General features: G+C 48.0%; 1 protein-coding gene across 1 annotated transcript; it reads right to left on the minus strand.

The window, feature by feature from the left end:
- Window positions 1–7,433: 7,433 nt before the first annotated feature.
- On the minus strand, window positions 7,434–8,348 carry LOC118634683 (olfactory receptor 4D2). Its single transcript, XM_036269380.1, has one exon. The coding sequence runs from the start codon at window positions 8,346–8,348 to the stop codon at window positions 7,434–7,436; it is 915 nt and encodes a 304-aa protein (XP_036125273.1).
- Between the last annotated feature and the right edge of the window lie 3,340 nt (window positions 8,349–11,688).

Below are 11,688 nucleotides of genomic sequence, written 5' to 3' on the forward strand. Positions count from 1 at the left end.
TTTTGTTGAGTGAATTCATGATGTAGGATTAATGATTCAGCCCTTGCCCCTTACTCTCTACCCTACCAGCTCTCTCCAAGATGCCAGTAGAGGGGGAGGTGATAGCTGAGTCAGGGCCTGAAAATTAAGGGAGCTACCTTGCGGGGCCCTGTGGGGGACGCAGTGAGATGGCACAGAAAGGCACCTGCAGAGCGATGGTAGCAGGCCTCCATACAAGCTGGGCCCCTGTCGGGCTCGGTGCTTCTCCATGAATGTAAGTGCTTAGTCGTAGTAGGTGTATGCTGAGTAGTAGGTGTGAGTTCTCATCAGAGTGGCTTCCTTGGAGGAGGCTTCCTGCCAGGTCTCGGAGCCACCTGGGTTGGATCTGGCTCTGTTACTACCTGTGCGACCTTGGCCAAGCTTTCATTTCCACATTTTAAGGGTAGATCATCCCAGTCAGTCTTCCTCCAAGGGACAGGCCTCTCATACCCTCTTGTCTTTCCTCCTGCAGTTTCCTCCACTGGATGAGCCAGGCTCACCCTTTGCTTCCACCGGCCCTGGTCCCCTGGAGAACCGTGTTCATCTCTCCATACCCAGCTCTAGAATTACCCGCGCTGAGCTCTGCAGCCTGCCTGTCCTCGCCCCTTCCTCAGGAGGGTGTGTCCACCCTGTGCCTGCTCCTCGCAGGGCTGTCCCAAGTGTCCTTGCCCCTGCCCTCGATCCCCCATGCCCTACCTAATCCCAGCCCCACACCCTCCTCAGCCCCCTCCTCCCACACCAACGCCCCCAGCCTGACAGTTGCTCTTGAAATAGCCCCTTCAGCAATCTCTTTCACAAGCTACAGTTGAAGGCCTGATCTTATCTCCCTCTCTTCAGCAGGGGCCCCTCTCCTGTGACAAGGGGGCCTGCATGGAAAGTCACAGTGGGGTTGCCAGAAGCGCACTTACCCCCTGCATGACGTGGGGTAAGTCACACCACTCCCTGGACCTCACTCTTCACAGCTGTGAGAGACAGTGAACCTCACGAAGGAGAGAGAGTTGAAAAATGGTAGCCTGGTCCTCAAATGTGCTTTACCTTTTGGACCTCAGGAAGCCAGGTACCCCCAGAATGCTGGAAGCCAGGGTGGGACCTAGGTTGTTCGCCTTCCAGGCACCCCCTCCCCCAAACAAAACTCAGAGTGAGCTCTGCTTGCCCTCCGAGAGTACTCAAGTTCAGCAAGAGTGGGTTGTGCAAGGGTTTGCCACAGCGGTGGGCTGCTGCAGGTTATTGGGACAAGCTAGAGACAGGACCCGAGGCTCTAGTCCCTGCCTGCCCTGGTGGCCGACCTCTGGGAGGATTTGGCATATCGACGGCTCGAGGTGATGATGAGAAGCAAGCAGATAGAAAGGGACTGTCGAGGGGCCCTGCACAACCAGACTGTGGAGGGCAGGGTCCCTGGGCATGGCTGGGGCAGGACTGGCAGGCAGAGATGCAGGGAGACCAAAGGAAATGCTAGGTCTGCCACCTGGACTCCTGCCCCTTCAGCCTACTTTCTGCTGCCCGCCCTGCCCCAGGTCCCTGCCCCTACACTCCAGCCACCTCGATCCTCCCCACTCCCACCCCTTCCCCAACACATCTGCTTCCAGGCTTCTGCTGATTCTGCAGGAAACATAGCACTAAGTACCCAGGAGCTAGTTGAGAGCAGTACAGAGAGGTGACTAAGAACTGACCTGGGTCCCCATCCCAGCACCATCATCTACTTGGGCAAACTCCTCAACCGCTGAGCTGACCTCTCCCCTGTCAAATAGAGGTCATTAAAGATGTTATGGCAATAAATGTGGAATTCTTCCACAGTGCCTGGCACACGGCAGGCACTCAGCAATGGTTCTGCCTAAGCCTTGTTGTTCTGCCCCTTGTTGCTTCCTTTACTGAGCTCACTCCAGGCTGTCCCCCAGGGTTGAAGGGTGCAGAGCAGGGAGTGCAAGGGCTTTGCAGACCATCCAGGCCTGGGTGCCTGGAAGGAAGGATGGAAGGGAGGGAGGAAAGAAGGGAGGAAGGAAGGGAGGAAGGGAGGGAGGGAGGGTGGGAGGTGGGAGGGAGGGAGGCCTCCAAAGTTAAGCTTGTTCAGACCCTGGTCTCTAAACACTTTCCATGTCGGAGTGGGCATGGCAGATGCCAGCACCAAGGCCACTGGGAACGGAGTGGAGTGACAAGGATGGGGGGAAAAGCCCTCCAGGTCCTCTCCGGTTGGGCACCTGCCCCCTCCCCGGCCATGACTTTTACTATGAGGCAGGCGTGAACATGTGGGGTCCTTGCCCGATCTCAGGATGGTCAGCTTTGACATCTGCTTCTTCTGCGGTCAGGATCAACCACACCCAGAGAACAGAAAAGGGTTGTGGGCCAGGGCCACGGGCCCCACATTATGCCCGCCTTTGGCTTTTCATTATGCCCCCTGGACCTCATTGGAGAGATTTTAGATTTTCCGTGGGGCTAAGTGTTGCCCAGTGGTAACCTGGAGTAGATTATTTTTTAAAATATGTTTTTATTGCTTTTTTTTAGGGAAAGAGAGATAGAAACATCAATGTGAGAGAGAAGTATTAATTGGCTGCCTCCTGCACGCCCCCTACTGGGGATCGAGCCCTAAACACAGGCATGTGCCCTGACCAGGAACCCAACTGGAACCTCTCAGTCCATGGGACGAAGCTCAATCCCCTGAGCCACACCAGCCGGGCGAGATTATTTTTGATATCCCTCCTCTACACAACAAAATTATTTTCAGTAATACTCATTATATAAAACAAATAATAATGATGAATAGAAAAGAAATACGTGAAAGTTCTTTTATTAAACATTGTACGTGTAATCATGCCAGTAAAGAAATAAAAATAAAATATTACAACATGAAAAGGAAAAGAATAATGGATTAATACTTTTTAATCACATGAATGTGTCTTAAATGAAGGGGGAAAACTACTTACATAGTGGTGGTTTTAATATAATATTTAATATATCATTACAGTTTCTGTTTTCTTGATTTTTTTTTTAGTTTTAAAATAAACAGAAAAATTTTAAAAAGAATAAATTTCAACCGTAAAGATATTCAAATTCAGCAAAATATTCATGTATGTATGAAGTGAAATTTACACTTTAAAAATACTATATTTAGCAGTTTTGCATTCTGTTTCAATGTTTTAAATTTTAAACAAATTATAACTCCGAACGGTCACAGGGTGTGACAGAATTGAAGGACATCAAGTTCTGTCTCTTCATCTTTACAGGGGCTGTGTGATCCCTGTTTGCACCAACTGTTTAAATGCAAGAATATGCATCACTGCAGGGGCGGGCAGACTGAGGTGCAGCCTCTGGCAGCTGATTGGAAACTTACTCCCAAGCGAATGCATGTATCTGAGGGAGCCACGCTGTAACTGAGAACTAACTTCCGCATAGAACACAACACTTATTAAAGGGTAAGGAATGAAAAGCCTCATTTGACGCTTGCAGACGTGGGGCCTGTTAGACCGCAGCTTGGGGAGTCCTGCAGGGGAGCTCTTCCCCTGGAAGGGACATGGCAGCCTCACATTCCAGGACTGAGCCACATAGGAAAAAAGGGTTTGTAAGGAGAAACCAAAAGACCACGTGGGGTGACAGGAGGGGATAAAGCTGCTTGGAAACTGTGAAGAGGGGGCAAAAGGAAGGATAGGGAGCATCCTTGGGGATCAGGGCCCTGACCAGCCAGCACTTCAGCTGTTCTCCCTCCCTCCTTGGTGGCCATAGGACTATGAGGCCCTGGGGAACTGGGTACCACTGGTCCCATGAGCATCCTATCCCCCTGCCAACTCGTCTCGACCCTCTGTGCAGCTTCTCCTAAAGAAAGAAGCCCCCAGTCTCACAGTCTGGCTCCTGCTATCTCCCCTCTCCAGAACCCCATCTCTCTCTATTCCTCTGCCCCCTAAACCCACTGGCTTTCAGCTCGTGAAATGGACCTGCCCTACTTGCTATGGGTCTCAACCACGAAGACCCTTCCCCTTTTGTGGCTGGTGACTCCTACTGACTCTCCAGGCCCCATCCACAGGAAACCTTTTCTGTCCAAGCCTCACTAGATCCAACTCAAGTGCCTGGGTTTTCCTGGTCTTTATAGCTCCTTTCATAGAACTTAGCATCACTATAGTTATACATGTATTTTTGTGGTTGAATCTGATGAATCTACAGCTCCCTACAGGTCTGTGAGTGCCATTCAGAAAAGGTGTGTGAAAGTTCTGTCGCTCACTGTGGCCTCAGCACCTAAGACAATGCCTGGCAGGGCCTCAAAACTTATTTGTGGAATGGATGCTCCTGCTGTGACCTTGCCTGTCACAGCTCTTGGGCCAGGGATGGGGTTTTTGCCTGTACATCTATTAGGACCTGGTGCCTCTGGTCGGGGGCATTGTTCGCCCTCGTTCAGGCCAGCCCTGGGTCAGTGGACACCCTGCCAGGCGGAGGCCCAGACCCAAGATCATGAGGAAGCCTCCCCTCCCTGGCATCTTTCAACTACAATACCCTTCTCGCCCTCCCCTGGTTGTCTCAAAACCTCAGCATTCTGCAACAACTTTCATAAGAACCGTCCACCAGCCACACTAGAGCTGCTGGCCACAGGCCTGATTGGATCTCTTTATCTGTGCAGCTCAACGGCCTCCCTGGAGACAGCTGCACTGGATCGGGGCTCGGGGCCTGGGGGGCCTGCTCCTGTGCCAGGGGTTCCTGGGAATGAGGTCCTTGGACCTATTCTCATGACAAGAACACTGAGGACTGCAGGGAGAAGGGGCCTGACTCAAACTGTGGTGGCTCCACACTGTGTCAGAGGCCGGGGCGGGCCAGGAGAGTGTGCATGTGTGTGCATGTGAGTATGTATGTGTTCCAGTGCTGAGGACTCTCCGAGAGAGGCAGCTGAGTGTTCTGTTTTCTATTTATTTGTGTATTTATTTTCTTTATTGATTTGAGAGAGAGAGGAAGGGAGAGGGAGGAAGAGACAGAAACATCAATGGGAGAGAACATCGATTGGCCGCCTCCTGCGTGCCCCTCAATGGGGACTTGGCCCACAACCTAGGCATGTGCCCTGACCAGATTCGAACTGGCGCATGGGTCGACGCCCAACCACTGAGCCACACCAGCTGGGCTGACTGTTCTGTTTTAGCAAGACCAGAAAAATCTCACTGTGGGGTCTTGGAGGGCTGGCCTGGGAGCCCAGTACCAGCCTGGCTGTGTGACTTTGAGCAAGGGTTTGACCTCTGAAATCTGCTAATAAAGTCAGCAATGGGCAGAAGTGTTCTGGTGGCAGGAGGTGTCTCTGGTGAGCACTTGAGAGAAGCACAGTTCCAGACTGAGGGGTCCCCTGAGGCAAGGACCCATCCCTTTCCCTGCCTCCTGTCCCGGCCTCCTATGAGAGCTGTAGCTCACCTCCTGCATCAGACTGGAGCTCCGGGGCGGGACTGGGTCAGGGGGAAGAGGAGCACGGCCTTGTAGATAACGCAGACCCTGCTTTGAATAATAATGAGTGAGGGTGCTCAGTAGGGGATATGACCCACTGGGCACTGCCACTTGTGGGGTACCCACTCAATAAATATTAGTTTAATGAATGAATAGAAACATGAATGTTTAGACATGACTAACGTTAAGTTCGTTGGATGTCATTTAAGGGGTGCCCTGATTGTTCTTTTCATAGCAGACGTGTCTGGGGGAGTCTGTCCACCAGCATGCTCCTTCTCTGGGAACAACCCTCACCCGCTGAAGGGGTGATCCTGGATGGCCACGCTTATGTCACATGACCTGCATATCCCTCAGTCACATGGGACACATGGCCCATCCTCAGCCAATCAGCTTATTCTTATAAGACTGGAATTTGAACCATGAGAGACTGAGCTAGTTAACTGTGGAAGGCAGAATGGAAAAGTCAGGTTTGGGGGCTGAGGTTCCCATCTGGGCCATGTACAGGTGGCTGTGTAGGCAGAGAGGGATGAAGGGCAGGAGGGAGGAGGAGAGACCAGCTGTGTCAGCCCTGACTGCTTCATATTTTCACAATACCCAGCTCCACCTTATATCCTTAAGATACATTTTGAAGTTGTTGGGGTCATAGCCCCTTGCAACTCTAATGATAACCTGTTTCTTCTTTTAGCTCTGCCTAACAACCTGACCCCAAAGCCCTTTTATTTTTTTGGTACGTGCGGGAACCAAACCCGGGACTCTCTGGTCCGCAGGCCGACACTCCAACTGCTGAGCCAAATGGGCCAGGGCCCAAAGCCCATTTGACATGGAGGAAAGATATGATGGGTGTGTGGCCTGGAGGTCCCGACAGAGAGGAATCTAGCCCACCAGTGAAGTGGGGTGGGGGTGGGGACCCAGATGGATGTGAAGACGAAACTGGCAGAAATCAATATAGGGAGAGAGAGAGGGAAAAGGGAAGGGGGAGATAGGGTAGAGAGGATAGCTATCAATGTAGGGGAAGAAAGAGACGAAGAGTCCACAAAGTGCTGTAGAGCACTTCTTATAAAGTACTACAGCAGGCTCAATGCATATTTACAAATGGAATGAATGAACAAATGAGTAGATCTTCTCATTCCTGTTTGCAAGAAGTGTTGAGTCTGAAAATTGGGGTGGGTAGGGGAGTAGCAGTAAATAGTCAGAGTCTTGCAGACTTGCCCTGAATTTTTGTCTCACCCTCGGGGAAGTTGAGGGGCCCCTCAGGAGTTCAGCCTTCATATTCTCTATGCCTCCCTCACTGCACTTAGGAATTTCTGCCCTACTTCCAAAATGCTACTCATCTGGTGAAAGAATGCACGTCAGGCATAACAATAACAATAACAAAAATCCTTACATAGGTTCTACGATTTGCATAATATTCTTATGTATTTTGTATTGAATCTTATAACAAATCTGTGACATTATGGGGACAGATATTGTTTTATGCCAGTTCAGTGAGAAAGAATCCATGAGTCCAAGAGAGGCCAGGTGGCTCATCCAAGGTACAGGTTTGGTTAGGTAGTGGAACAAGGGCTCCCAATTTAGGGCTAAGTCTCCAAGTTCTGCACTCTCTCTATCACTCTGGACAAAGGCCCAAAGGGGTATTGGGAAAAGGGGTTAAAATACAGAAAACAGAACTGTGCTTAAGGGGAAATGCTGTCATCACACATGATGGAAGAAACCTGTCCATCAAGAAGGTAGAAAGGAGGGAGTGACTTTCCAGAATGTTTCCATGAGAATATACTTTATCATCATAGGAGTGTTCAAATTATACATCACAATAAAAACAAAGATATGTTTCTTTTCCTTAAAAATCTGAGTAAGTTGCTTAGTTTCCAAACTCACTCACTTCCTCATTGACCCTCACAACATATCCACAGGTTATGAAGAGAACAAATACAGTAGCTCTCTGTCCACTCTACAAATGGAAAACAAAGCCAAGAGAAGTGACCTACACATTGTCACTCCCCTTTACAAACCAGTCAGTGTCTCCTTAATCTCTTCACTGCTGCCTGCATCTCCTGGTTTCTCAGGGTGTAGATCATGGGGTTGAGCATGGGGGTCATGACCGTGTGGCTGATAGACACAGCCTTGTCCATGGAGAAGGTAGTGAAGGGCCGGGCATAGAGGTAAATGCTTGGAATGAAGACCATAGACACTATGATGATGTGGGTGGTACAGGTGGAAGCTGCTTTCCTCCTTGCCTGCTCTGAATGGGACCTCAGCATCACCAGGATGACTAAGTAGGAGGTCAGGAGGAGAAAGAACCAGATGACATCCAGCAACCCACTGTTGCAGATCATGAGGAGCTCTAGGATGGAAGTGTCAGTGCAGGCAAGTCTCAGCACTTGTGGGACATCACAGTAGAAGTTATCCAGGACATTGGGGCCACAGAAAGGCAGTGGGAGCATCAGAGCCAGTTGGGTAATGGAATGGACGAAACCTACCATCCACGCTGTCACCACCAGCCCCACACAGAGCTGAGTGTTCATGATGGTGACATAACGGAGAGGTTGAGAGATGGCAACAAGGCGGTCATAGGCCATCACCGAGAGGAAGAAGACCATGGCACCTCCCAGAAAGTGGAAGAAGAAGATCTGGGCCATGCAGCCCTGGTAAGAGATGGTCTTCTTCTCAGAGAGGAAGTCCATCAGCATCTTTGGGGCAGTGACTGAGGAGAAACAGAGGTCTAAGACAGCCAAATTTCGAAGCAAAAAGTACATGGGGGTATGAAGCCGAGAGTCTAAGATCACTGTGACCATGACGAGGAGGTTTCCCAAAACAGTAGTGGTATAGACAAACAGAAACACCAGAAACAGGAAAAGCTGGAGCTCCCAAGTCTGTGAGAGCCCCAGGAAGACAAATTCTGATATCCAGGTGAGGTTCCCTGAGTCCATGGTGTGTTTTCCATATACCTAAGGAAAATGAACCACATGCATAGATACATGAAGTCACTTTTAGTGCTCACGAGCTAAGTCGAGTTGTTCAGGTCCATATGTTGGTCATCCTCATCTGCAGACCACATAACCAGGTGCTGATTAAATGACCTGTCTCTGGAGAGCTTACAGTTTGCTGTTGGAATATATATTAGTGAAATCTTAAAGCCATCTAGAAACACATGCAACCTGCCTTTCAAAGATTCAGTGTAGTAAAGTGAAAAAAAGTGGTGGGAAGACACTTGGAGTCCAACAGACCTGCAGTCAAATTTCAGGGCTTCTATTTCCTCGAGATCTGACCTTCAGTAAATTACTTAATCTCTATGGGTCTCAGTTTCCACATCTGCAAGGTGAGAATAAAAATGTTTTCTTTATAGAATCGTCTAGGGAATGAAATAAAATAACACATAAAGTTCCTAGAACAGTGACCGAAATAATAAATGAGAATCACTCTCTGTGTAGTCTCTGACTCCAAAGACACCCTCTCTTCTTCCTGCCTCTAATACCTTTTTCTACCCATCATTTTTCATGTGACATTTAACACCTTATAATATTAATGAACTTTTTATGTGTCTATATTTTTCCTCCATAATTCAACTATAAGCTCCCAGTGACATAAATGTGGTTCTTATAATGTATTTGTGCTCAATCTTGCTGAGAGATAATAATACTCAAAAAGCTTCGATGTCAACTGCTGGGTGGGTGTCTAGCTACAGGGTGTGCCCCCCATACCTCATCGATGTGGGTGTCCCCTTACTCAATGAAGACAGGACATACATGGTGTGTATACTGAGACAAGAGAGAGAAGGGGGAGAGAGATTCTCTGGATTAAGAAATAGATGATAAAATTGTATGAAGGAGACTCAGAGTTCTTCTGAACAGAATAAGAATTTTAGAATATGTTACTAAATACAAGGTAAAAAACAAAGAACAATGTGTAAATAAGAGAAATAGCACAGACAAATGAATAAAGAAGGGAGATTCAGAGGAAGTCAGATGAAGGAATGAAGGGAGTAGAAAGATGCTGGGGTGGGGGAGGGAATAGGACCGAAGGTGGAAAAGGGGATGGAAGATGAGAGATAGAGGGTAACAAGGGATGGGCTAAGTGGCCTCCCACTCCCTCCACCTTGTCTCAGTCTCCGTCCTCTCTCACCGGCCTGTTGCACTCTATTGTCTACTAGAGGTCCTGTTAGTCTCATCCTTCTGCTTCCATTTGCTTCCACTCCAGTCCATTTTCTACACAGCTGTCAAAGAGACCTTTCTAAACTCATATCTGATCAAGTTTCTCCCTCATTATAATCTTTTAATGATTGTGTAGCATCCAGAGCTTATAACTCAAACTCTTGGAAGTCCCCTAGCATGCTTTGTAGATCAACTCAAGGTAGAAAACAAACTTACGTATGTGCATTGCAACTCCTTCTCAGCATGTCATACAAAGCAATAAAATGTAGCTTCCATCTACCTTTCTAATCAGTATCCCTGTCACCCAGGAACTGATTTTTGTTCAAGAAATTCATATGCTTGGTTCTTTCCATAATTTAGGTAATAAATTGTTTTCTGAAATACCTTCTATTATCTTCTCAACCGAAGTACTCAGATACCACCTTCTCTGTACTCCTTTCCCTATGTCTCCTAATCAAAAGTAATTTCTCATTTCTCTGGGTTTCAATACATTTTGTAAATACCTCAGTTATCACATTTAGCTGTTGTTTTTCTGTTGTCTCTCTTAACTATACCATAAATTCAATAACTTAGTAGCCCCAGCACCTATAACAACAACCCTAATTTAGCAACTGCTCAGAAATCTTTTCTAACTGTGTGAAATCTAGTTTTAAGTGACTATGTGGAGAATTTTGTGGTGTATTTTCTGACTCTTTGCTCTCAGCATCTTCCCTCTAAATCACAGTGCCAATTTCTCACTTGGCCATTAAAAGCCTGGGTTTTCATGTGCATCCTGGGGCATCAATTTTCAACATCTCATTCCTCTGCATTACTGTCTGAGGCTCTCCTCACACCTCAGACTTACTCCCATCACGTCTATGTCATTTGCTTATTCTCCCCACCCTCCAGCAAATGTTTCTAGATCCTTCTCACAGCTGACCTATTTACAGCTGAGGAGACCCTGGTCTCTCACCGTCCTTCAGCCCAGAAGGAGAGAGAAGCTTCAGATCTTACATCTTCTTGGAGGTCCTTCCCCTGAAGCTTCAGTTTCCTAGCCACTGCCCAGATGTCATGTACACAACAAGGAGTGTGACCCTAGAGGAAGAGGCAGTATCTTCAGGGAGAAGCTATTGGACGGGGCTCAGGAAGCAGGACTCAGCTGATTACCATTGGGGCTAAAGGAGCAATGGGAGTTGTTAAAAAGTTTCTGAATGTCTGAAACACACCTACTCTTTGAGAGGTCCTCCTTGGGGGCCAAAAGTTCCAAGGATAATGAACATTTTAGAGATTTGTAGAATGTGGAATCGTCAGGCCAAGATCCAAAAGGTCAAGAGTCTCTTCAAAAGGAAACAGTCTCAATGGGAGTTTTAGAGGAACCCATTTCTTAGGCCAGTGAATCTTATCCTTGAATCACCTGCAAAGCTTGTTGAGAAACACATGAATGTGCCTCAGCCCCAGACTTTCTCATTCAGTCGGTCCACCAGTCCACCCTAAGGCCAAAAATTTGCATTTGTAACAAGTTCTCAGGGCTGTTGATGCTCCTGTTCCTGGGACCACACACCACGAACTACCAACTTGTTCCTCAGCACATTGGACTGTTCGCTCTCATGGAATCGTCAAGATTAACCGGTTCGATTCTTTTTTCTCCTCCTCCTTTTCTTTCTCCCTTTCCCTCCACTTTTAAACTTTGTTGATTTTTACTTAAGGAAAGTCACAGGTGGGGAAATGTTTGTATACTACAATGGAAATGTATTGCCCTGTAAACCTTGTCCTTTATTTTGCCAACCAGACCCCCAGTGTTGATTCACCATCCATATCCAAGTCTACTCATCATCTGTAAAATGCTGGCATTCATACTCTGGCCAGGTAGCTCAGTTGGTTAGAATGTCATCCTGACACACCGAGGTGGTAGGTTCAATCCCCAGTCAGGGCACATACAAGAAACAACCAATGATACTTCAGCACAAGGCAGATGAATATTCTACTGATCCTCCACTAGGACCTCCCCTAAATGCCCAGCCTTTAAAACCCCTGAAAACGAAGGTCCCAGCACACTCTCCCTCTCAGGAGCACACCCATGTCATTCCCTTCTCCCTCTCCTTCCCCCACAGGCACACACCTCCAAAACGCCAAGGGACCC

This window comes from Molossus molossus, unplaced genomic scaffold (genome assembly GCF_014108415.1).
Source record: "Molossus molossus isolate mMolMol1 unplaced genomic scaffold, mMolMol1.p scaffold_m16_p_19, whole genome shotgun sequence".
In the NCBI taxonomy this organism is placed as follows: Eukaryota; Metazoa; Chordata; class Mammalia; order Chiroptera; family Molossidae; genus Molossus; species Molossus molossus.

Excerpts from the sequence above, each read along its gene's own strand:
- LOC118634683 (XM_036269380.1), bottom strand. The coding sequence starts at position 8,348 with ATGGACTCAGGGAACCTCACCTGGATATCAGAATTTGTCTTCCTGGGG.